The sequence below is a fragment of the Leopardus geoffroyi genome, chromosome B2, assembly GCF_018350155.1.
Source record: "Leopardus geoffroyi isolate Oge1 chromosome B2, O.geoffroyi_Oge1_pat1.0, whole genome shotgun sequence".
NCBI classification, from domain to species: domain Eukaryota; kingdom Metazoa; phylum Chordata; class Mammalia; order Carnivora; family Felidae; genus Leopardus; species Leopardus geoffroyi.
The window spans coordinates 66,821,638-66,849,200 of record NC_059332.1 but is presented as its reverse complement, the minus strand read 5'-3'; the positions used below and the strand labels follow the sequence as shown (position 1 = coordinate 66,849,200).

Genomic DNA, 27,563 nt, shown 5'->3' with positions numbered 1-27,563 from the left:
CAAACAAATAGTGCAAATAAGGCAGATGTTTCATATTTGCAAAGCAATGCATGCAGGTCTCAAAGACCAGTGACTGAGAAATCATAGGCCAAACACTAAAAGATTCACCAAACAACCCACAACAAAGTAAGTTGCTAAAAATGAAATTAAAATAGCAGTAATTTATCCAAGATTCCACTACAGGCAGGTGATGTCACACAGGATGAACTTTGCAGCATGGTCACATAGAGCCTGGCAACCAGAAACATTTATAAAATGTTGAATTCAATCCCTCGTAAACTCCAGTAACAAAAAAAGTTTACTTTATTAATAACACATTTTAGAAGAATCAATAACTAGAATTATTTGTATTTAACTAACAAAACATGAGCATTAATGGTTTAAAATTATAATCTGCTCTTGCCATGTCCCAAACTGTCCTCCCTTCTTGCCTTTCCCAAGACACCCAGATCTGAGTATCTGATTTAAGCTACAATAAGATAAAGAGTGTAAAAAACAAGACACTGTTTCATGGTGATCTTTAACACCTGTAGTAAAAGAAACACAAACAACATTTAGGTGATGTCAGAATTTTACTTAATTTAAACAATGGGGTTATAATCTTGATATTTAAAACTGAGATACTACAGTATGATAATTAAATATCCAACCTTTATCCAACACTATGTGTCAGAAACTGTTCAAAGCCCTTTCAGGTATTAACTTAGGTAATTCTCACGACAACCCTATGATGGAGATGCTATCTAGAGGCAGCATCTTGAGGGATAATGACACTGGAACTCAGAACACGCCAAGTGCAAGGTCATACAGCTGGGAGGTATTGAAGCCAGAAATTAGCCAACTTCTATGACCGGACATAGCCAAGGTTTATGTGTCCAAAGCTGCTGTTTCCTGCTAGCTCACAGAACTCTTTGAGTGATTAATGTATGAAAAGTCCTCAGAACAGTACGTTTTACATGGCAAGCCCTCAATGAACAATAGGTATCACTCCATACTATGAGCATAGGATAAGGCTTTCTAACCATCCAATTTTTAAGAAAATATTTAACAAATTTAACCACAAAATTGTTCTAAACTTTTCCATGGCAAAACACACCATTAGCAAAGTTAAAAGATGATGAATTAGAAAATATTTGCAACATGTAACACAGATAAATGGCTAATGTCCCTAATATTAACATATATATATTATATATATCTTTATATATGATTACTACATATCTACACATATATTTACATAACGTATATTTTAAGTTTAGAAAAAAAAGTAAAAATCCTACAGAAAAAAATGGGACAAAAGAAAAAAACAATTTCACACACACAAAAAAGAGAGAGATGGACCTCAATACATGAGAAAATGTTCAACTTCGTAAGTGAAATGCAAATTAAAACTACATTGAGATACCATTTTTCACCCATCCTATTAGCAAAGATTCAAAAGTTTGACCACTCATTCCCTTGGGGAAGGCTGTAAGGAGACCAGTAAGTACCTCTTTCATTGCTAGAGGGAACTCAGAATGCACAACTGCTGTGTAAGGGAGTATCTATACCTTTTGACCCAATAATGCCACTTCTAAGATTCTACCCTGAAGATACACCTCCAACAATGAAAAAATATGTGCAAAAAATTATTCATTGCAGCATTATTTGTAATTGCAAAAATACTGGAAGTAGGTGCACCTGGGTGGCTCAGTTGGTTAGGCATCTTACTCTTGATTTCAGCTCAGGTCATGATCTCACAGTTCGTGAATTTGAGCGCCCCATTGGGCTCTGTGCCAGAAGCCTGAAGCCTGTTTGGGATTCTTTCTCTCTCTCCTCTCTCTCTCTGCGCCCCCCCCCCATACATTCTATCCACCCACTTCCCTCTCTCTCTTTCTCTCTCTCCTTCCCTCCCTCCATCAAAATAAATAAATAAACTTAAAAAAAAAAAAAAAAAAAAAAAAACACTGGAACTACCTACATGCCCCTGAGTTGGAGACTGATTGAATAAACTGTAGAACATATTCAGTGGAGTCTATGCAATTGTGAAAAAAAGATGAGGAGTATGTCTCTGAACTCATAAGAGTGATTTCCTGGATGCACTATTAAGTGAAAAAGACAAAGTCTAAAATAGCATGTATCATATACTACCTTTTTGTAAGAAAAAGAGGAAATAAGAAAAAATATATATGTGTTCATTTCTGCAGAGAAAAAGAAACTAGAAATGAAGTTACCCACAAGGAGTTGGGAGAAGGGATACAAGAGGGAGAGATACTCCTTCACATATACCTTTTAGAATAAGTTTGACTTTTAGAAACATATTAATGTTCTACATATTCAAAAAAGAAAACAAGTAAGAATAGAAAAAAAATGATAGGCATTATTAACACTACTTTAGCTCACTTCAACATGTTTGAGTCTTCATAAACGTTGAAAATAACATATCATATAATCTCTTTCTTTTTCAGAGGCAGAGTTCACAGAGAAGCAGAATAACTTTCTAGTGTTTACAAAGGAAATTAGCAAAAGAGTCCAAGACATTCTCCCTCAATTTCCAATTCAAGACTAAATCCACCAGATAGCAGAGTTTCACTGTGAACTCGATGTGACAGAGGAGAGGAGGAAAGGAGAAGGCAGGAGATGAGAGGAGGGAGGGATGGAAAGGAGAGGAGAAAGAAGAAGAAAAGAAAATGTTCAGGACCCATCATCACTAAAGGAGGTGCCTCTGTGGGGAGAAGGACCAATTTCTAAAAACAGGACCATGTGCCTCCAAGCCCCCAAATCACGTCAACAACTGCAGTTCCAAGTATGAGTTATTGTAAAACCAGTCAGAGAGATGAGATCATGCAGATGAGATCAGTGCTTATGGAAATTACCCCTCAGGTGGCTGACCTCCAATAGTCCCCATTAATATCAACAACTAACACCATTCCTCTCCTAGGGGCAGCCAGCGCAGAGGAGGGGAAGGACTCACAGACAATCTCTAGTTGTGGAGTATATTTCTTGAGCTGGCTTAGATGACCCTAGACTCCAAACCTCCAGCTCTGCTCCTATGGCAGAACAAAGAAGAGAATCAGAACCTAGAGAGAGGAACTTCTATGACTCTCCTCATAGGAATATCCTTTGAGGTTTCCTTCCTCACCTTAAACCAGCCATGCATCATCAGAGAACCCTCAGCTGCTTATCCTGAAGGACCCCGTTGACTTGGCTGGAATATTTACCATAAACACAACGATTCAACATTCAAGGGCAGTCACCTCAGTTAGAGACTTTTCGTGATAGGTAAAAAAGGCAAAACTATGGTCTTCTCTAAAAGTTTATGAGGAAATAGAAGTATTGCCCTAAGTTCCTAGTTTCATGAATAGCTCTTGAGTTAGAAAGCAATAGTTCAGTAGGAATTAGGAGATACTTCTCAAAACTAAAATACAGAAGAAGTCAAGAGTTGATAGGATAATGACCCAGGAACTATTATTTATAAAGGGCCAGACAAGATACATACTTACTGGGTCATGAATTTTCTTTGGAATGGCCATGAATGTAAATTATTTTTAATTTATCATAAGAAAGATGAAAACACTGTTCATAGAAACAAACAGAAAAAGACTCTAAACATAATGTGACTTGGTTTACCTCAAGTGTCAAAATTACATTTAAACAAAAGAAGTAAAATCAGCTCCTTGTAACTCTATCACTCACCTCCTCTGGTAAAAAGCTGATAAAAAACATTTTCTGTACTAAAAGAAAAGTAATCATCCTCAACACCCTTACTCTGTATGATACCGCACATGGAAAGTGCGAACTTACTTCCTGGATTGTTAGTTTTTCAGTGTCTTCACTATCGCCTCTAGCCGCTCTTGTGACGACCAGAAGCAGCATCAGAATTCTCAAACCTATTTTTCCCGTTTTTATGTCAATGGAAAAAATACGATGTGTTTTCAACTAGGCTTGGTCTGAGTCTACGCTTGAAAAATAGAGCCACAGGCACTACGATTTAAATATCTGAGGAAAACAAGTGGTTTAAATCTCTAATTCACAGGATCTCTAATCCTTATCAAAAACAGTTTTTGTTTTATGGTTCTATTTTTTCTTTCTGACAGCAAAAGAGACTTCATTCAATGATGTAGCTGTTGTTTTGAACAAAAAAACAATGGGTTAGGTTACAAGGCTCCTGGGCCAAGCATGATTTAAGTAAAACAATGCGCTGTTCATAAATGACATTTAAATAATATAATCATGACTCATGCCAAAGCCACTTTAATTTCTTGAAAAATAAAAACAACTACGGTATATTTAAAGGACTTTGGCAAATGTGATGGCAAAAGAAAAAACAGTCTCTGAAATGAGACACTGATTTCATAATGAAAATCATTATACCAAGAAGCTTTTGTCCACTACTTTGAAATACAATTCAGTTCAGCATGTGAAATAATGTGTTTGGGGGAACTCCACTGTGTTGACTTCCATCAGCCACTTCGCCAGCTCAAAAGGTGAGCTGAAGCCACGGGTCCCATTTCCTAGCTAAGAAGAACCTGCCAAGGCCAGGTAGAACCTTTAGTGTTTATAAACAATCACTGAATTATGGAAGTACTTGAGAGATGTTCTGGGCCCAATCTCCACTTCAGGATGATGAACGTAAAGCTCAAAGAAATTAATATTGACAGTAATTCATTCATCCAGTCTGTATTTATGGAGTTGCCTATATAGTGACACAATGGTGAGAAGATTAAACACGGTGCCCACTGTCAGGGAGCTTACCTTCTAGCGAAGGAGACACACAGATAACAGGCAAACAAGATAATTTTAAATAATGTTAAATGTGGTGAAGAAGGGGCACCTGGGCAGCTCAGTTGGTTAAGCGTCCAACTTCAGCTCAGGTCGTGATCTCACGATCTGTGGGTTCAAGCCCTGCATCAGGCTGACTGCTCAGAGCATGGAGTCTGCTTCGGATTCTGTGTCTCCCTCTCTCTCTGACCCTCCCCTGCTCGTGCTCTGTCTCTCTCTTGCTCTCTCAAAAATAGATAAACATTTAAAAAATTTTTTTTTGAAGTGTGGTGAAGAAAATGAAATGGAGTCATATAAATGAGAGTTTCTAAATGGAAAGGAAAGGCCATTCTGAGGGAAATGCCACCTACATGATGAGAAGGAGCCAAGCCATGGAAAGACCAGGGAAGAGGATCCCAGGAGAAGAAAGAGCAAGGTGAGAGACCCTGAAGCACCATGGGGCTGGGAGTGAGTGTTCCAAATGTAGCCAAGAGTGAGCCAAGGGAGGGCAGCCTCAGGCAAGGTGAGAGAGGGAGGCAAGGCCAGTTCACCCACTGGAGAACCCATTAAAGAATTTTAAGCAAGGAAGTGACATGATTTTAACATTTTCAAAACATCCCTTTTATTATATGGGGAGCCTGTATTGAAGGGGAATGGGCATAACAGAGAGGCTTTCCAAAGGGAAGCCACTGGAGTTGTCCAGGCGAGCAGTGACAGTATTTGAATGGAAGGATTCACCACGGGATGGAGACAGTGGAAGAATTTCACATTTGCTTTTGAGGCAGATGGACAAGACTTACTTGCTGACTGTGGAACCTAACTCCCTGGTCAGATGCATCTAACTATACTATGCCTAAGAGTTATTGGGTGTTTACTGTGTTAAAGTATGAAAATGTTTTATTTAACCTTCAAAACAGCCCCATGAAGTGGGTATTTTATTAGCCCTGTCTTATGGGTGGGAAAACGAGGCTGGGGGAAACCAGCCTAACATTACAATCCACAAAGCATATAAAATATGGAATTATGTGGCATTTTCTAAAATATTTTGCTTTATTTCATTAAATTATCCCAAAGAATAGTACCAAATTATAAAGCAACAGTCTAGTTCCTATGTACTTTCTGCTTGAAGTCAGTCACACCACATTTTGAATACGTCAGAATCTTGTTTTCAAACAGTACAGAGTTAAATTATGACAATCCCAAATATTCTTCATCTCCTTTAATATAACCATTATGGCAATGTGTAAAATCTCATTTGTTTTTAGCATGGCACTGACTACCACAGGGAGCACTTGGTGCCACTTCCTAACGCTAATTATGATAGAACTTGAAAATATAAGCTCTTGTGTTTAAACACGAACGATCTACAAATACATGTATGAAGGAGGATAATTTAAAGTTTATTTATTTATTTTTGAGACAGCGTGAGAGAGAACAAGTAGGGGAGGGGCAGAGGGAGAAGGAGACAGAGAACCCCAAGCAGGCTCTGCACTGCCAGCACTAAGCCTGACACGGAGCTCGAACTCATGAACCATGAGATCATGACCTGAGCTGAAATCAAGAGTCAGACGCGAAACCAACTGAGCCACCAAGGCGCCCCTGAAGGAGGATAATTTTAAATGGGCAGCTCTGTCTGGAAAGAACCAATTGCTAGATCTTTGAGGACTTCCTGGAAGACCTAACCACATTTGAGGCCTGCAGGGCCTGTCTCTAATCTGAGGGAAAATATACCACTATCTCTTTCCCCCACAGCAGCACCCACGTCACACCCCGCTCTGATTCCAGTCCCTGGCCCTCCTCAGTTTATCCTCTCATGCAGCCTATGGCTCCTGACTCACAAACCCCTTCCTCTCTCTTAGCCCTTGTCTGTGCCAGCCTACCCCAGGGAGAGCTTTGGACACTGGCCAGCTTTTCCTCTTTGCTCCCACATCTTACAGCTCACTCTGGTCTAACCTGACACTTCAGATTCTAACCTTTGTTAGAATGTAGGAGCCCACATTCCTCTCTTACTATTTTATCAGAAGCCCCATTGAGACCTCTTGCACATTGGCCATACTCAAGCATCTTGGCCAATTCCTGGACCTTTTCCATCCTAAGCTTACTGCTTTTAACAACCTAAGAACATTGCAAAGTAAAGTTATCCCCTATAGGTCTGAGGAAGAGCATGAATTCCAGAACCAGATCACCTGGGAGTAAACAGGGGTAAGTTACGTAACCATCCTGTGCCTCAGTTTCCTCATCTGTAAAATGGTAGAAGTGACAGTACACCCACCTCCTAGTGTTTTGGGAAGAAGTAAACGAAAACACTTGTAAAACATTTAAACAGGGTTAGTTATTACCATTATCACATAAAATTTTGTTCAGGATAAACATGTCCCTACATAATGAGGGAACCTGGAAGAAAAGCTCACATCAAAATAGTGTCTTTAAGCTTTCTAATTCTTAACTGTGGAGAAGTTAACAAAACCTAACAGCTGGCCTCTATTTGCATTTAACCCATTCATTCTAAAAAAAAAAAAAAACAATAACAAAACACTTGGGAGTTTAAAAGTGTGGACTCGATTTTTAGATTATACTGAACAGGGATTTTTTTAGCATTTTGCATAAACCACTCTAATCCTCACGAGTCTGATGGCAGCAGGTATCCCAAATTGTAACGAGAGATAAACTCAGCCACACAGAGATTTGGCTAGAAGTTCCCTAACATGGAAAAGCAAAAGCGAGACTGAAACTTTGGGTGGTTGGCTTCTGGAGTATTTGAGGAAATCAAATTTACATTATTCTTGTTAAAAATGTTTTTGTTGTTCTCTAAGTATGGACTGTAAGAGCATGGACTCTCAGGCCAGGCAAGGAGTTCAAATCCCATCTCCGCCACTCACTTGCTACGTGACCCTGGGAAAGTTACCTTTCCTGTGTCTCAGTTTCCTCATCTGTAAAAATAGGGGCACAATACTAACACTGTGAGCATTAAATGAGGTATTAGGTGCAAAGGGCTTAGAACACTGCCTGGCACATATAAGCACTCAGCTAATGATAACTGTTGTTATTTGCAAGTTGCAGGCACAAAGCATCTGGTGTCTGGGAACAGACACCTCTCAAGGAGTCAGGGGAGAGTAATCCCCAGTGTGGCATTTTCTGAAGGGCCAGCAGGGCCTCCCCATGCAAACTGTTCCCTCCTAACTCCCACCTACTTGACACTTTAAACGCACTGAGAAGGTGCCCACCCCATGACACCACATGTGTTTATGTACAGACTGTCTTCACTGAACAGAGAATTTCTTGAGAAGAAAGGCCCTGACCTCCTCTGTTTCCTTAGCAGTGGAACTGACACTGGCACTAACAGATGCTCCATAAATGTGGGATGAATAAATGAACAATCAGTCCTCTAGATGTTTAGTAGCTTTAAATTTTAGGCCCCTTATTAAAATACAAGCCCCTCTAGGGGCGCCTGAGTGGCTCAGGTGGTTAAGTGCCATTACTTCAGCTCAGGTCATGATCTCACAGCTCATGAGTTCGAGCCTTGCATCTGGCTCCATGCTGACAGCTCAGAGCCTGAAGCCTGCTTCAGGTTCTGTGTCTCCTTTTCATTGCCCCTCCCCCACTCACACTGTGTGTGTGTGTGTGTGTGTGTGTGTGTGTGTGTGTCTCAAAAATAAACATTAAAAAAAAAAATACAAACCCCCCCTAGACACTAACTCCTTAAACATGTTAGCAGCAATTTGTGACAATTATCTTCCCATTGCTCATTCTTTTAGCACATTTCAGCACCATCTAGTCCTACAACCACAGAGCAAGGACAAATCACTTTATTCTGAAATATGGCATAGGGTGAACTCTGCCTAAAAAAAAAAAAAAAGGTTTTACAAATAAAAGCATATTTCTAAAATGCTTACCTTGCCTCATAAATGAAAGGGCTTTTTCTTTTAAGTTTTCTGTCAGTTGTTTCTTTTTAGTTAGGTAATCCAAAACATAAATATTTGGAGCAAAATTTATCATATTCTGTTCACCACAGCCATAAGGCATCCGAATCAATGAGGCTAAGCCATTGATGGAAGAACCAAGGATATCCCCTGAAAGCACAAGATATTCAATACATTCAGCAAATACTCAATAACTGTACCTCCTGGTGGCAATGAGACTCCCATTAAGTACAGAAGGCACCGGACACTGAAGCAATAGTTATTCCACTGCTTGGAACAGAGTACAAACATTACATCAAACTTTTAGGAAGACTGGCCAAATAACTGATAACACAGTGGCAATGAACTTGTAAATTATGTGACACATTAGCCTCTTAGCTCAGTTAAAAATGTGGCATACACTAGGCAAAAAATAAGTTTAAAAAATAATTCTTGGACAAAAATATGTCAGGGATTGATCATCAGGAAACCACAATTTTTATATAGGAAAGGAATGTTTTATTAGTAGTATTCTTCACATAGCTAGAACCTCATTCTGATTTCTTACTAAGACACTATAAGATTTTTTTAAGGGCAAGGCTTAGAGTAGTTTTCACTGTGTTCTATTTAGCAACAACAAAGTAGAATTAACAAGTCAAAGTCTTTCAATGAATATCACAATCAAAAAGGATTAGGAGTATTCTTCAAAGTTAGTAATCTAAAATTAAACAAAATGCATGTTTAAGAGACACCTCTATCCAAATTCTAATACCATGACTGGGGAAACAAGTAAAAATTCAGAAATACAGAGGCTGAGTTCTAATTCTGACCCCACTGTGGTTGAGCTGTATGGAGAAGAACATTCTTCTATTATTATATTTTAGAAATTTACACCATTCCATTAGGATTAGTGAGCATCTAATCCTAAAATAAAATTTTAAAAAATGAATCTAAAAAACAAAGCCCTCTTTTAAATGAATAAGCTGCAGCCATGCTAGCATATGATGTCTTAAAGTTTAGATGTTAACACCCGTTAACACGTTAACAGATGTTAACAGAAAAATAGAGGTTATATTATTACCACTTATGCTTTTATGGTTTCTAATATTTAAAATGAACATAAACTTAGATTCTCCATATTCAAAGAAGCAAACTAATATTCACACTAATATTCTGGGCTACTAAATAGATTTTTTTTAATAAATATCATATAGGACCACCTGGGTGGCTCAGTTGATTAACTTCAGCTTAGGTCAGGATCTCACAGTTTGTGAGTTTGAGCCCCATGTCAGGTTCTGTGCTGACAGCTCAGAGTCTGGAGCCTGCTTCAGATTCTGTGTCTCCCTCTCTCTCTCTGTCCCTCCCCTGATCACGCTCTGCCTCTCTGTCTCTCTCAAAAATGAATAAACATTAAAAAGAAATTTTAAAAAATGTATCATATAAAAATACAACTTGAAAAGCCATTCTTTGTGCCACGGTTAAAAATCAAACCTCAACTGTATTTCAGTAACCAAAGATAGATTCATTAGATGTAAGAAGTAGTGGTATACATTTGAAATTCAAGTCTTCTTCCCTTTGTGTGTATGTGTGTATGTGTATGCATGTGTATTGCATCCCCTGTGTGCGTGCTGCACCTCCCAGCATCACAACACTGTGGGAGAATTTATTCCTCTAAGTAGAGAGCTTATTTAATTCTTCTTAAGAATTATACCCAAGGTGAACGAGCCCCATTTGGGGCTCCATGCTGTCAGCACAGATAGAGCCTGCTTCAGATTCTCTCTCTCTCTGCCCCTTCCCCGTTCTCTCTCTCTCTCTCTCTCTCTCTCTCTCGCTCTCTCAAAATAAATAAATAAATACTAATTTTTAAAAAAGAATTAGGGGAGACTGGGTGGCTCAGTTGGTTGAGCATCTGACTTCGGCTCATGTCATGATCTCACAGTTCATGAGTTCGGGCCCCGCATCAGGCTCTGTGCTGACAGATCAGAGCCTGGAGCCTGCCTCGGATTCTCTGTCTCCCTCTCTCTCTGCCCCTCCCTTGCTTGCACTCGGTCTCTCTCTATCTCTCTCAAAAATAAATAAACATTAAAAAAAATTTTTTTTAAGAATTATATTGAAGGCTCCCAAAAAGTCCTCTATGGAGGGCTTGGTTGTTGGAGTTATAATGGAAAACACTACACCTACAGATGAGATTTAAAATAACTTCTGAAAAAGTACCTTAGATCCTGACATCTTGAAGACCTAACAAACTATTTATATTCGTTAATCTTCATTAATCTAAACATTTCCTTCGGTTATTTGTAAAGCACAACTATATAAACAAATCGTTTGTGTGGAAGCTCTGTTTAACAGCTGATGCAAAAACACACTTAGGTTGCCAGAAGGTGACTAGGACAGGGTGAAGTCAGTGGCTTGCTTCCTGTTATAAAGGTTATCTGTGTCCTGCACAGAGAACTGCTCTAGGCAAGAGAGCTCAGCGTTCGGTCATCAGAAGCACTTGTGGAGCCTTTTCAAAATATACACACCCTAACCATAGCTCAAGAAATGCTGATTGCGTAGGTCAGAAGTGCAGCTCTTACAAAGCTCCACACAAGATTCTGATATTATCAGTGGTTGAAAGCCACAGAAGCCAGAAGCTCTGCCCTTAGAAATACTCCCTCCCTTGGGGCCCCTGGGTGGCTCAGTAGATTGAACGTCTGACTTCGGCTCAGGTCATGATCTCATGGTTTGTGGATTCGAGCCCCTAGTCGGGCTCTGTGCTGACAGCTCAGAGCCTGGAGCCTGCTTCGGATCCTGTGTCTGCCTCTCCCTCTGCCCCTTGCCCACTCATGCTCTGTCTCTCAAAAATAAACATTGGAGGGGCGCCTGGGTGGCACAGTCGGTTAAGCGTCCGACTTCAGCCAGGTCACGATCTCGCGGTCCGTGAGTTCGAGCCCCGCGTCGGGCTCTGGGCTGATGGCTCAGAGCCTGGAGCCTGTTTCCGATTCTGTGTCTCCCTCTCTCTCTGCCCCTCCCCCATTCATGCTCTGTCTCTCTCTGTCCCAAAAATAAATAAACGTTGAAAAAAAAAAAAAATTAAAAAAAAAATAAATAAATAAATAAATAAATAATAAACATTGGAAAAAAAAATTTTTTTAATTAAAAAAAAAAAAAAGAATCCCTCCCTCAAGCCACATTATAAATGAGCGCTGCTAGTCAAAGAGTGATCTTCACACACATCAGAAGCATCAACATCAACTGGGATCTTGCTAGAAATGCATAATCCAAGGCTCCACCCCAGGCCTACTAAACTAACATCTTCCTTTAAACAAGATCCCCACGTGGGGCACCTGGGTGGCTCAGTTGGTTAAGGGTCCAACTTCGGCTCAGGTCATGATCTCACAGCTTGTGAGTTCAAGCCCTGTATCAGGCTCTGTGCTGACAGCTCAGAGACTGGAGCCTGCTTCAGATTCTGTGTCTGCCTCTCTTTCTGCCCTTCCCACACTCACACTCTGTCTCTCTCTGTCTCAAAAATAAAGAAACATTAAAAAAAATTTTTAAACAAGATCCCCACGTGATTCAGATGCACACTGAGATTGAGAACTGGTCTAGGTAGAACACATATCTGCTAGTCTTTCTACCGTAATCAGTAGTTGGTACCAACTAAAAACTTTAGCAACCTCTTCTCATTAGTACTAAATTAGAAAATATATCTATAATAGATAACAAATGTGTTATACATACACACACACACACACACACACACACACACAAATAAACCTGGAGTCATGGCAATATATTGTATTCTTACCAATTGCAGTGATCTGAACTCTTTCACTACCACTCACTGTGTTGGGAGGAAATGAGAAACTCAAAGTTTTCAGGGGAGTTTGTAATTTGTGGACAGCCAAGTCTAACAAGATGGATTGTGAATACAATTTTTCTATTCCTTCAGCCTGTTGGAAAAAAGGAACACGATTAACATGGTCTCCACTCATCCGTCTACAGAGAGTTTTATGCAAATAAGATAAACATCTTGCCTGCAGTGTCTGCACTATGCATACATTAGGTAAATACCTGCCATTTTTTATTCCTGCTTCAAATCTGTTAATAAATGCTTACTTTCCAATTAAAGTAGATAAAACATTTCATGAAATAGCAATTGAGAGGTGCCTGAATGGCTCAGTCGGTTAAGCATCCAACTTCAGCTCAGGTTATGATCTCACAGTTCGTGAGTTCAAGCCCCATGTGGGGCTCTGTACTGACAACTCAGAGACTGGAACCTGCTTCAGATTCTGTGTCTCCCTCTCTCTCTGCCCCTCCCCCTCTCGCATTGTCTTTCTTTCTCTCTCTTAAAAATAAATAAACATTTAATAAAGTTAAAAAAAAAAAAAAAGAAATAGCAATTGAAATGATAAAGGAGAAGATGAAAAGGTAATGATAAAAACTCTCTGAGGTAAATCCTATTATTATCCAAAGAGAGATTTAAAAAGAGAGAGAGAGATCAAACTCCTTGCCCAAAGTCACACTTGACGGAGCTGGCATTTGAACCTAGGGCTGTCTCACCCCAGGACACAAGTGCTTACCCACCAGGCTGAGTTTTTCTGCATAATGCCTTCTCTAAAGAAAAATCTACAAAATTGCTTCTAACTATACATTCAAAATACATACAACTGTAGATTCAAAATCTACATATCAACTTGGCATGATTTTTTTTTTTATTTTTTTAATGTTTATTTAATTTTAAGAGAGAGAGAGAGACAGAGTATAAGCAGGGGAGGGGCAGAGACAGAGGGAGACACAGAATCTGAAGCAGACTCCAGGTTCCCAGCTGTCAGAACAGAGCCTGACACAGGGCTCGAACCCACGAATCATGAGATCATGACCTGAGCCGAAGTCAGACGCTTAACTGACTGAGCCACCCAGGTGCCCCTCAACTTGCGTGATTTGATAGGACCCTAATGTAAAACAGTTTGTAAATGTAATTAATTGACTGCAAAAGAGATTTGCTATATAGACATATCATAAATTGAAGAGGAAATGGGTGATTACTTCCAAAACATATTATGTATCTTTACACACAGATGAGATAACAATTAGACAATACCAGGGTGGAGGAGATGACCTACTAGATCTTGCCAACAAATTTAACCAAGAGAAAAACCATCTTCTGTTTCCTTTTTAATTATATATTTCCGTTTCAATTATTCAAGACTTCAAACATTTACCTTTACTAAAATCCTCTGGGTGACAGCATCAGAAGCAGCAGGTGAAATGGCCGTGACTGTGATTGGAATTTCCCCCAGGTGTGTTGGCTTGACTGGGAAAACAACAGTTGCCCCATCCTCACTGGGAACCAGAATGGTCTGCTGGTGTCCGGTCGCATTTATTTCATTTAAAGCCATTAGAATATCAAATTTGTCACTTTTCTCAATGATTACTTGAACCTGGAAGGAAAATTATCAAAAGTTTTGTATAATAAACGCTCATAAGTAAAGTGTTGCTTTAACCACATCAAGTGCTATTAAATCCATGAGGCTCAAGACTGGAGAAATAGGAGACAGAGATTCAGCCAAGAAGAGGATGAGAAGGTTATCCGGGAAAACTTCATTTTCCTATGTTCTCCTCATCCACTTCAAGATTTGTGGGAAAAGGGCACTCTTCGGTTCCATTTCTAACATTAAACTCCCACTAACATTAAATTCTGTCATCATCCGAAGGCTTTGAGTGGGAAGGATGTGCCCAAAAAGGTTATTTCATGTCACAGTATTGCCACAAGCCTGATTTAACTGCATCATCCTAGGACACTGGTCCCATTAGAAAAACCTAAGACAAACAGGATGCAGGGTTATTACATCTATTGAGAATCTTGGCTAAAATTATCCCAAGGAAAGAATGATGCAGACATCAGTCCTAAAGCATATGTTGGTTGTAAACTTGTGTAAAGTCTGTCAAAGTTGCCAGTCTTGCCAAGGATGGCATTTATCTAGGCCTCACTCTTCATGAATTGTTTTCCATTTATTTTCTCATATTTTTCTCAAAATACTTTCTGTAGAAACAAGAATTATCATTCCCATTTTACATTAAGTTATTTGCTGGTAAGGGGTAGAGTGGGACATAGAATCCAGGCCTTCTGATTCCAGATCTTCTGCTCTTTTCAAAGTACCATTGTTGACTACGTTAAAAAGTACAATTTAGGGGCGCCTGGGTGGCGCAGTCCGTTAAGCGTCCGACTTCAGCCAGGTCACAATCTCGCGGTCCGTGAGTTCGAGCCCCGCGTCAGGCTCTGGGCTGATGGCTCAGAGCCTGGAGCCTGTTTCCAATTCTGTGTCTCCCTCTCTCTCTGCCCCTCCCCCGTTCATGCTCTGTCTCTCTCTGTCCCAAAAATAAATAAACGTTGAAAAAAAAAAATTAAAAAAAAAAAAAGTACAATTTAAAAATAATTTACAAACATAGTGCTTAATGAGATTGTGGCATTTTCACTTAACGAAGTTAATAACATAGTCCTACTTACTCTGGGGGGAAAGAATTAATCACTTGGTTAGCACTACAATGGGCACAACACAAACGGTGGCCTAAGCCTGCCTTCCAGGGAACTGACTAGCTAAGGAAACATTAGGCACATGACTCAAAACACAAAGCCTTGTTTTGAATACGTTGTATTCAAAACAAAATACATTATAAAAACATGGAAACAACCCAGAACAGAATGGGTGAGGAAAGATATCCTAGTTTTATGCCAGGTCTTGAGAGGAATAAGTCAAGGAGCACAGAATGGCAGTGCAAAGGGGCAATGCCTCTAGATGTGGGGAAGGCTGGGAAACAGCACAGGGAGTCAGGAAAGACACAGACCTGCCTCACATACAGTAAGGAAGTTACATGGCTCAAGTAGAAAACATGTGCAAGAAATTAAGAAAGAAAGGACAGACACACTAATACAATCCTTAGACATTAATAAGTAGAAGAAATTACTGACAAAGTGTGTTTATTTTCAATCTCTCAGAAATGTATAAAATGCTTACATGCCCAGATGCCCAAACATTAATAACCCTGTGTGTTTTCTCCATTTTTTTCCTGAAGTGTGAATGATTAACAAAACTTTTAATACATTACCTCAGTGGCATCTTTCAAATAATTGAATATGGTTACTTCCAAAGCAAATTCTTCACCTCTGATAACAGAGTAGGGAAGATTCAAAAAAATGAAAAATGGCTGGAAGGCTTGTAGCTGGAAAAAACACAATGAATACATATTTTATTGAAGTCAAAATGCTTCATATTACATGCAATTAAAAGTAAATCTCACAAAACCTATGAAGCCTATAATTTTACATAGAAATGGCCACTTGCCTATCAACAGAAAACAAACAGCAACTTACCCCAAATGAAAGATGATGATAAACTGATGTGGCTTATGTTATTTAACATATTAATCACTACATTTTACTAAATGCCTACCAGGATCCAGGAACTTTACTTTTTTTATCATTTTATTTTATTTTCATCATGATAATCGGTGTACTGTCTAATCCTCACCCCCTACTACCCCATCCTCCCACCCATCACCCCTCTGGTAACCATCTGTGCTATAGCTAAGAGTCTGTTTCTTGATTGTCTATCTGGTTTTTTTTTTCCTTCACTCATTTGTTTTGTTTCTTACATTGTACATATGAGTGAGATGATATGGTATTTGTCTTTCTCTGACTCATTTGACTTAACATTATACTCTCTAGCTCTATTCATGTTGTTGCAAATGCCAAGATTTCATTCTTTTTTCTGGCTGAATATTATTTATATATATACACACATATATACACATATGTACACATATACCACATCTCCTTTATCCATTCATCTATCAGTGGACACTTGGGTTGCTCCCATAGTTTGGCTATTGCAAATAATGCTGCAATAAACATGGGAGTGCATATGTCCCTTTGCTTTAGCATTTTTGTATTTGGCAGTGGGGAGGGGGTGGTAAATATCCAGTAGTGTGATTCTTGGATCATAACGTTCTATTTTTAGTTTTTTGAGGAACCTCCATATTGTTTTGCACAGCCAAATTGGCTGCACCAATTTGCATTCCCACCAACAGTGCAAGAGTGTTCCGTTTTCTCCACATCCTTGCCAACATTTGTTGTTTCTTGTATTGTTGAATTTAGCCATTCTGACAGGTGTGAGGTGATAGTTCATTGTAGTTTTGATTTGCATTTCCCTGATAATAAGTGATGTTGAGTATCTTTTCATGTGTCTCCTGGCCATCTGTAACATCTTCTTGGGAGAAACAGCTGTTTATGTCTTCTGCCCATTTTTAATTGGATAATTTGGTTTTGGGATACTGAGTTTATCAGTGCTTTATATATTTTGTATTTTAACCCTTTATAGGATATGTCATTTGTAAATATCTTCTCCCGTTCAGTAGGTTGCCTTTTAGTTTTATTGATTGCTTCCTGCACTGTGCAGAAACTTTTTACTTTAATGTGGTCCCAACAGTTTATAGGTACTTCAATGCACATATTTTACAGAAAAGAAATCTGAAATTCAGATATATCTGAAATGAGTACAAGATCACATTGCTAGTAAATGAAGGAACCAGAAATGGATCCCAGAATGTCTGAGGCCAAAGTCAAGCTCCTGACCTACTGTGCTATAATGACTCCACCAAGTGGCCAAATCAAACAACCCCTGTTTTAGACTCGTGGAAAGTCTAGACGATGTTCTGCTTACTACGTTCTAACATATACATGCACATGTACTTCCTCATTGGTGACCCAATTCTGACACTGTTGGCCAAATCCTTCATGGGAAGCTGAACCCCTACCTTGCCTCTGAAAGCAGCCATTGATTAATTTAGGCTGATGGTTGTCACTGGCAGCAGTAATTTCCTCTAGAGGTTTACTTAGACATTTGTGAAAGTGTCTTAGATTGTCACAATGATTGAGGGGCACCATTGACACATAGTGGGTGAAAGTCTGTAATGCTCAGGACAGAAGAACTGTCCCCTGTCCCTCATGATTCTTGAATATCTCTTCAGACATTCATGTAAAGTACCTTCTTGTAATGACCTGAACTACAAACCTAATTCCAACTTATATATGAACCCAAATATTGGAAATATATTGCATTTCTCAATACACACTGAATTTTTCATAAATACAGCTATTTTATAAATCAACAGAAGACTGCCCTTTGTTTTGTTTGTAACTTTACCAAAAGTCATTCCGTTTCAGAAACCGACATCACCACAGGCAGTACTACTCAAGGTGTTTGAGCGGCTGAAACAATACCTGTACATCAAACTTGATTTGCAGCTATTACACACAGGGTGATTCCATGCCTGGAGTAAACAGTTAAATATGTATGACTCTTAGTGCAGCTATGACTGACAACTTATATACTGTAATATGTATTACTTTATTACAGATTACTTTCCTTTTATTTCTCAATATTTCACTTAAGGCATCATATGGATTTTTTTTAATTGAGTATGTAAGTATACTACATTTTCTATGACTTGCATTGTTGATGGTAAAGGGGAAAAAAAAATATCTGTTATAAAAAGGGGGCTTCAGGTATGACAGAGGTGAGAACTACTAGTCTAAGACCAAACATGTATATTCCTCTCGCCAGCGACTGGGTCAGGAAGTCACATATGCTGCAATCTGACCAGAAATGTGAAGGCATGTCTTCTAGGGGACATCTTGAGAAGTTCTGCCCATCCTTATCAGAGGGACACACAGAAACCCTCTGTCTTCTGGCCTTTGGAAATGGTTGGATTCAGTCAATAATAAACTTTTTATCCAAATCTTAACATGGATGGAATACATTTAGGAGTTCAATACAGCTCACATTCTAAAGTAAACAACTAATAAAAAACAAAAAGGAAAAGCCAAGGAACCTCTAAACACTGAGCAACATCATAAGCAATTGTTTTTTGAAAATCCATTGAAGAGTGGACACTTTTTTTGCTTTGGGTACTTTAACATTTATAAGCAGCTCTTTCACATACTACCTCCACTGGAGTCCTGGTTAGTCCAAGACCTAAGTCCTCAGAGATCACAAATGCGGTAGCCACCCAAGAAGTGATAGAATCAGGCACGGTAACTTCAAAGTCTTGGTAAATCTTGGAACTAAAGTCAAGATAAAAATAAAAATCACAACCCCGAGAACTGACACATTTCCAAAAAAGTCAACATAACCTAAACCATTTTTGGAAGAGTTTTAGTTTTCCAAATTGTTTGCCTATCTAAATTTTTTTGAGTGAGCATGAAACGGCAGATCCCAAATTCTCAAGGACCAGGTCATTTAATAAAGCCATAACACTGCATCCTGACTCGTATTCCATTAAAAGCTTTCAACAATGTTTACACTTTCAGAATGACCATGATTTTCATAAATGTACAGATGATAAATACATATTTTCAGATTTAACTTGATTTATTTCTGTCAATTTACATGAAAGTTTCCCTCCGTGTCCTGGTCATGTATTTGTGTGTGTGTGTTTTGAGCTTTGACTTGTGTCTTATTTCAAGTTTCCATACATGGCTGACTATAAAATATATGCATATTTCATGATTCATCTGCTCAGTCATCAGACCAGATAGCACAGGGTTTGTCAACTAAGCTGAGTCCCTCCACCACCTGTGCTGCTTCTCCCTATGGTTCACAGGGATGTTTTACAAGGAGCTACAAGGCAGAGAGAGTAATCGTCAGTACTTTCACCCCAAGGCAACAAGCGAACTCTCAGCAATTTTCTCAAACAAGAACCATGAGACTTCAAGGAAGTTCAAAACACCCTTCGTTAGAAGAAGGTCTATCTTCTCCTTAATGATACTCTCACTGCCCAATTTGCATGTGGCTTTATTATATACTACATTTAAATACACTAAATATTGTTCTAAGATAAAAAACCTCTTGGTCTATTTAGCTTTAACCACAATATGTTTGCACTTAAACATTAGAAAGAACACAAAACTTGTTTAAAAATAACACTAAACAAAATATATATAAGCAAAGAACATGATAAATCTTTACCCCATGTTGATGTCTAGCCAAATCCAAGTCTCTGGAAAATGCTTTCTGACACGTGGATCGCTAACCGAAGAGAAGTCATGGAAATCTACCAAGTATCCTTCATTTTCCTCCACAAACCTCTCGGCAAGTTCGATGCTGTCATCTAAAAATCAACATTGGCAACTGTTAGGAAAAAAGTCCCTGTAGAGAATGATTATAAACTCAGTCCATGGAATTGCAGCACCTCTCAGCTGAATGGGACTTTAGAGCTCATCGTATACAACCTTCTCATTTTACAGATGAAGACACCTGAGACCCACCGAAGTCAAGTGACTTACCCAAGGCCCTGTGGCCAGTTACGGCAGCGCCAAAACTTAAAAAAAAAAAAAAAAGTTTCCTGCCCATATGGCCAACACCTAAAAAACTACTTACAGTGCAGTTGCTAAAAAATAAGTTAAATCACATTTTTAAAGTTACCTTCAAGTTTTCTATTCTTTATAGCTCCCTAGTGCCAGTTACCAATGGCTATCCCAGCCATAAGATGCCACAATCATCCTGTTTACTAACTTAAAAACAGCCATGTTGCCATACAAACTCTGGGTTACCTACTTCTATTTTTTCAACTTTTCTATAAGTCTATAATTATTTCAAAATAAAATGTAAAAAAAAAAAAAAAATAGACCAGGGGCGCCTGGGTGGCGCAGTCGGTTAAGCGTCCGACTTCAGCCAGGTCACGATCTCGCGGTCCGTGAGTTCGAGCCCCGCGTCGGGCTCTGGGCTGATGGCTCAGAGCCTGGAGCCTGTTTCCGATTCTGTGTCTCCCTCTCTCTCTGCCCCTCCCCCGTTCATGCTCTGTCTCTTTCTGTCCCAAAAATAAATAAACGTTGAAAAAAAAATTTTTTTTAAGAAAAAAAAATTTTTTTTAAATAGACTACAGTCAGTACCAGGGATACAAAGATGAATGCAGGGAGCTTCTTCACTCACAGTCTATTGGAGGAGACAAATAGAAAACTGTAGTAAACATGTTAAGAGTGACACAGACATATAAAAAATGCCTATTGTGCACAATAATGGTTGATTTTATCCAAAATATGAATGATGAAAATAGTGTGGCTAGGGGAAAAAAATTCATTTTGCAGGGGTTTGGGGGTTTTTTTATTCTGTTTTCTTTAAGTCTCCAGTTAAAGAGTACCCCACATGGGAAAGGGACACAGGTCAGGTAAGCTAAGTACAAAGGCATGTCCCGAATATGACAGTGAGTATTAGGTAAGAGGGGCGTAAAATGAGAAGAGAAAGAATGGCTAAATCCAGATATTAAATATCCAATCTCTCATGCTGAAACTTAGATTGATCCTTTAAGCAATCTTGACCTATTGAAGGTTTTAGAATAAATTAGAAACATGATCCAGCCCACAGCTCATGTTTTATAATGATAACTCTGGCATCAGTGTGAACAATGGTTTAGAGCTGGAGGAAATAAAAGGTGGGCAAAGCAGGTAAGTTAGGAAGTTATTACAATAGTCAACGAGACACTGACAAGGGCCTGAAGCAAGGAGAGGAGAGGAAGAATAGTCTCAAGAGATGATTCTGCCCTGCCTCTTGGGTGGATGACTTCTGTGTATGCCCATGGCATGCTGACTCCCCCCACCCCAGTCCTCAGCACACTCTTTTATATATTGTTTTGCCCCACTAGACCAAGTTGAAATCTCATTGCCTCGTACATACTAGGCATGCAATTAATATCATCACTATCCATTAAATAATGAATGAACAAACTGGATCTGAGGAATAAAATAGTAGGTAATTGCAGACTTATAAGTGCTAAACATGTGTCATACAATTTAAATGTTTTTGAATTTAACATCATAATACCCCTGTAATACCAATAATATTATTAGCACTATATTTCAATTGGAGATTTGAGGTTTAGAAAGGTTAATTGACTTTCTCAGTGTCAAAACACCAGAACTTAAAGGCAGAAGTATTTGATGGCAATCCTTTTCTTAACTACCATGTTATTCCACATCTGACAGAGAGGAAGGAACTAAGGATGTGTTGTGGGTTTCTGATTTAGGCATCTAGGTAAATGATGATTTCATTAACATAGGTCTGAAATTAAATCAATTCAAGGAATCACACATCAATAAAATTATATTAAGGAAAAGCAGGCTGTAAAGGAAGAGAAGATCATAAACTTGGCTTGTGACATACTGAATATAAGGTATTTGTGAGATGCAGAAAGAGAGGGGTAAGATAAACAGTCAAGATGTTCCAGAGTTTGGGTTAATGAAGAAGATGTCAGGGAAGGACAAGGAAGTAGGGAAGAATGCTACCAAACTGAATAATCATGGTGGTCCAGGCCAAGTACTGGAGGAAAGTGAAAGCAGAAGGAGCCAATAACCCAGAATAACCAGAAGTCAAGACCAAGGAAGATATTTGGTCTCTAGTAAGGACAAAGAAGGCATTCAATAGATTTAAGGGAGTGAGTGAATATCCAAGGTAGAAGGATAGGCATCTGAAATGTTAAAAGTAAAGCAGTGTTCCAGTGATAACGTGACCTTGAGTAACTACTGATGCCATAGTGCTGACTGCAAGATACATTATGTACTTAGGAACCCTGATCCAGAAGTGAAGCAGAAAAATGAATGCCAGTCACTTAAGAAGGTTTCTAGGGACACAGTATGCTAGTAGGAGGATCGAATTTCTTCTGTTAAACAGTGGGGGAAAAAAGGTAGAAGAAAGTTCTTAGGAAATGTAAAGGATACAATAAGTATTACTAACGACAGAATGAGTATTACAGTGGAAATCAGGATTTGATAAGTAAGGATGAAAAAAGATGGGTAAAAGCAGATACCAACAAAGAGAGAATGGAAAAAGATTGCTTAGAAGGTGTCTAGGATGGATTGTTACATGAAGAAAGCTAACCATACCATATTATCTTTAATGCATAGAAATCATAATGACTTCATAAAATTTTTAATACTATAAAATGATCTTTTTGCTTCAGGACAGAGGCTCGGGTATCCTGTAGTGTCAAAAATCAGCCCAAAGCTGGAGAGCCTGGGGCTTAGTGTGGAGTAACTGAGAAGACCTGACAGGAATAGGGAATCCGGGGATACAAACTGTGACAGCCTTACAAGATGATATTAGCATAATGTTACCTAAAGGAAAAGAGAACAACTCCTGGAGTTAACCATTCTCATTTCCACACTTCCTTCAGTCAAAACATTTCACTTCTTCCTAAGCACTCTTATTACTAGTTGGGTAGCAACTCTATTTAGCAACACAGGGAACTAGGACGTATAGATGTGACCCTGCTCAGGAAGAACTCAGACTGATGAGACAGGCACGTGTACAGGTGCATGCACTCACGCATGCTCACTGCATGTACCAGCATACTTATGGCATCTGGGTTATATTCTAGGTGAACATGCGTGTGTGTGTGTGTGCACACTGCATATACCAGCATACTTATGGCATCTGGGCTATATGCTAGGTGAACATCAAAATGCCAGAGAACAAAAATGTTTCAAAACTATATTGTTCCTTTTATCTAATTCCAAAATAACAACACAGTTTGCAATACAAATTGGAAGCATAGGATCTTCCAATATGCCCCAAAAAATAACCATTTCAAACAACTACAAGGGAGCAAATGGAAATCTAGACAGAAGCCCAGACAAATATTCCATGTCATGGCTCAAATGTACATTAAACTCCAAAGACTTTAGGAAAAGAGAACAGAAAATGAAATCACAATATCCATATCCATTAAACCAGAAAGCATCCATACTTATAAGTAATTTTAAATACCTGAGATGAAAGACTTAAATACTTTGAAAGCACATTGCTAGGTTCTACTTACAAACACCATCAATGTAATCTTTCATAAGGTTTGCATCTGTCAATACCCAGAGGCCACATTCCTAAAAAGAATAATTTAAAAAATTTTTTAAATAAAAGTTTAAATGCTTTGTAAAATGTCACAGCAGTCTTCTATACTCTTAATTCACTCTTGTTCATTTGTTTTTATGCAGACATGAAAGTTTTGTGTTTTTTTGACTCTATCTCATTTTTGAGAATTTAGGTACATACATGAGCATTCTCTCTCTCCCTCTCATACACAGATACAGATACAAACACACACACACACACACACACACACACACACACACACACACACACATTTTCCATTTGCTTTTAAAATTGGAAGGATGATTATCTTTCCATTTCAAATTATATTTATATAACACTATACTTCAACAACACATTTAATAAAAGGTTAATCAGATAATTAATTCTGAAGGTGTTTGCAATAGTAAAAGATATTAATATCTTTCCAAATTATATAATAAGCTAAACATACCTGAAAAACTGCAAAAGAATTCATGAACATGCCTAAATAATACCCTGTGTTATAGAGCTCCAACTCATGGACCACCTAAGGAGAAGATAAAATATGTGGAATGAATTGATTTGTATCATACTGTTCTGCCCTCTGTAATATTTCTTGTATGTTACTTAGATAACACACAGCCCACATGCTTATCTAATTTGAAAGTGACACAAATGGAACAATAACAAATATTTGAATGCCTTATTCATGATTCAACCAGCTAAAATTACATTGATTCTTTTAACTTATTTTCACTCTGTTCACTAATCCAGAGTTCCTAAGAAATGTGGGCTTGAGGTTTTCTCAGGAGGAATATAAATGTCAATTCCTAAACCAACACACAGGGGTCAGCATTGAAAACAACCCATACTTCTGGCAGAAATAAATGGGTTAAATTTGATGGTTAATATAAGTTCTGCAAATGTCACTTAACTACATTTTCTTAAATAACAAAAAGAGATAGTTTACAAAAAAGAAATGTAAATTATTAACAAACAGAAAAAATATTCAACCTCATTGATAAAGCACTGCAAATTATAACATCAATGAGATAGTTTTTTCAATATTGAGATATTTACATAATCACATTAGCAATGTTATTTTTTTAAGAGCAGCACTCATTACTAGCAAGAGGGAGTAAAATAGGCTAAAAGACTGAGTAAAGTTGGCAGCTCCCAAGAGATAAACACAGATTAGAATATGACCTAGCAATTCCATCCCAATGTATATGCTGAAAAGAACAGGCACTCAGATATACATGTATGGCCAATGTTCATTGTGGCATCAGTCACAATAACCAAAAGACAGAAACAACTTAAACGTCCACCAACAGAAGAATGGATAAGCAAAATGTGGTATATACATCAAATAGAATATTATTTAGCCATAAGAAGAAATGAAGTTCAGATACATGCTACAACATGGATGAAACTTGAAAACATTAAGCTAAGTGAAATAAGGCAGACACAGAAGGAAAAAATTTTATATGATTCCTCTTATATGAAATGTCTAGACTAGGCAAGTTCATAAAGACAAGTAGATTAGAGGTGGCTGGGGCTGGGAATAGGGGGAAATGGAGAATTATCACTTAATGGCTACAGAGTCTGTCTGGGGTAACAAAAAAGTTTTAGAAACAGATAGTGATGATCGTTGTACAACATGAAAGTAATTAATGCCACTGAACTGTCTTTCAAAAATGGTTAAAATGGCAAATTTTATATTACATACATTTCACCACAATAAAAAAAGTTAAGATATTATACAGTTTGGTAACTATTTCAACCTATCTCTCTTATTTACGTTAGCTTTAACTAGACAAATTAAGACAAAGGCAGGAATACAAATCATGAAAGAGTCTAAGTGCAAGTTTAAAAAACAACCACGTTTGGAGCCCCTCAGTGGCTCAGTTGACTGTCTGAATCTTGATTTCGTCTCAGGTCATGATCTTGTGGTTTCGTGATTTCGAGCCCCGCATCAGGCTCTGCACAGGCCGTACAGAGCCTGCTTGGGATTCTCTCTCCCCGTCTTTCTCTGTCCCTTCCCCACTCACGCTGTCTCTGTCTCTCTTAAAATAAAAAAATAAAACTTTTTTTAAAAAATTAAAAAAAACACACACATTTAAAATCAAACACCTGGAGCACCTGGGTGGCTCAGTCGGTTAGGTGACTGATTTCAGCTCAGGTCATGATCTCACGGTTCGTGGGTTCAAGCCCTGCATCAGGCTCTGTACTGACAGCTCAGAGCCTGGAGCCTGCTTCGGATTCTGTATATCCCTCTCTGTCTGTCCCTTCCCTACTCACACTCTGCCTCTCTCTGTCTCTCAAAAATGAATAAACGTTAAAAAAAATTAAAATCAAACACCTGCATCCACTTTTTTTGCCACACTAACAACAACCGCAACTACATCCATGGTAAGCAAACACGGTGCTAGAACAGGCACCGAGAAGAAAACAACAGAAGGAGAAAACAGAAAATTTCATAATATCTCAACAAGCTGGCAAATACAACCAGTATATAGTCCAACTATAGACAATGGAGCCAGAGCCAGACATAATGGAGAGAAAAGATTTTAGTCCCAAGACTCAAACTCTGCTATAGGACACAAATGCATGCAAGATCACCTTCCCCTGACACTCAGGCATGAATCAATGGAATTATCAAGAAGAAACATCTATCTCAAAAAGAAATCCTCGTTTTCTCACTGGCTCAACAAAAAGGCATTGCCAAGGCTGGAGCAAAGGCTGATGTCTGAAAATCATTTCTGGAATATCTAGCACACTTAAATTTTCCCAAAGTGTTCAAGAGTCTCTCGGCACCATGTATAAATTTAACAAGAACAAAAGAAACCAAAATGGTCTGTTACCACAGGCTCCTGATGCCCTTCTCCAGAGCCAACTCTGGAGAAACAAGAAAAGCAAGTAGGAAACTTGGATGAGTGGTATGAGAAAAGCCTGAGAAGAGTAAAAGATAACTTTTTTTTTTTAATTTTTTTTTTTCAACGTTTATTTATTTATTTTTGGGACAGAGAGAGACAGAGGATGAACGGGGGAGGGGCAGAGAGAGAGGGAGACACAGAATCGGAAACAGGCTCCAGGCTCTGAGCCATCAGCCCAGAGCCTGACGCGGGGCTCGAACTCACGGACCGCGAGATCGTGACCTGGCTGAAGTCGGACGCTTAACCAACTGCGCCACCCAGGCGCCCCATAAAGATAACTTTAACTGGTGTGTTGGGAGGAAGTGGGTGGCAGAAAGCTGCTAGAGGCTGTCTGGAGAAAAGATTTTTTAATTCTGCTCTTGCTTCTTTCCAGGAAGCAGCCTTGGGACAATCATTCCTTGCATTTTCACTGCCAAAATCAGCAGCTGCACCAGCAGCCTACACTGCCTGTGTAAGGGTCAGGAAGATAATACCAGGTCAGCACCTCTGCTCTTCTGGTGGAGAAACTGAGGAAAACACATGGACAGACCCATGGCCACAAGTACTCACTCTTCCTCTGCACTCCAAACCCTAAAAGCTGGTGGATCATGACCCCAAAAAACTGCCTTTTCTTGGTGATGCTTTTCCCTAAGAGCTTAAAAGTGAAACATTGAATAAAAGCCAGCAGCACACAGGGAAGATCAAGAGTAGTTCTCTAGTCTCTGAAGCTTGACCCCTCCCCCTCTTTAAACTCACAAGACTTACACAGATTGGAATGGGGTGTTCAGCCTTCCCCAATGGACAATATCAGAACAGCTGCCAAATCAACTACATCCAAAGAGTATGACTTCCATAAAAGACACCCAAATGGACAACACGTAACATATGATGCGAAATATTGAAAAGGCCAGTTCAAGATTTTAAAATAAACATGGCAGATAGACATAAGGAGATAAAGGAAAATATTAGCAATATAAAACAAGAACGAAAGATAAGAACCCAATGAAAATAATATACATTAAAAATATAATAGCTGACATAAAGAACCCAATATAAGAAATCAAAGGAGGATAGATACAACTGATAGATGATCAGGGAGCAGAGTCAACTGTGGAGCTCTCTCAAAG

The 27,563-nt window shown here is 38.7% G+C and overlaps 1 protein-coding gene and 1 long non-coding RNA gene across 7 annotated transcripts in view; one reads left to right on the top strand and one right to left on the bottom strand.

Annotated features, from left to right (window-relative positions):
* Positions 1 to 27,563, bottom strand: part of CD109 (CD109 molecule) — a 172,801-nt gene that overhangs the window by 29,472 nt on the left and 115,766 nt on the right. For all 6 annotated transcript variants that reach the window (XR_006717338.1, XM_045498782.1, XM_045498781.1 and 3 more), the window contains 8 exons: positions 23,994 to 24,068; positions 23,493 to 23,553; positions 19,649 to 19,790; positions 18,627 to 18,744; positions 15,729 to 15,842; positions 13,844 to 14,062; positions 12,427 to 12,571; positions 8,634 to 8,810 (listed from right to left, as the gene is read on the bottom strand). Coding sequence is in view for 5 of the 6 variants with exons in the window: in XM_045498782.1 (XP_045354738.1) it covers positions 8,634 to 8,810; positions 12,427 to 12,571; positions 13,844 to 14,062; positions 15,729 to 15,842; positions 18,627 to 18,744; positions 19,649 to 19,790; positions 23,493 to 23,553; positions 23,994 to 24,068 (1,051 nt within the window). In the remaining variant the exon portion in view is untranslated. The remainder of the gene's footprint in view (positions 1 to 8,633; positions 8,811 to 12,426; positions 12,572 to 13,843; positions 14,063 to 15,728; positions 15,843 to 18,626; positions 18,745 to 19,648; positions 19,791 to 23,492; positions 23,554 to 23,993; positions 24,069 to 27,563) is intronic.
* LOC123608619 lies at positions 2,954 to 12,825 on the top strand. Its single transcript, XR_006717340.1, has 3 exons — positions 2,954 to 3,261; positions 5,027 to 5,176; positions 12,571 to 12,825. It is a non-coding gene; the product is annotated as an uncharacterized LOC123608619 (long non-coding RNA).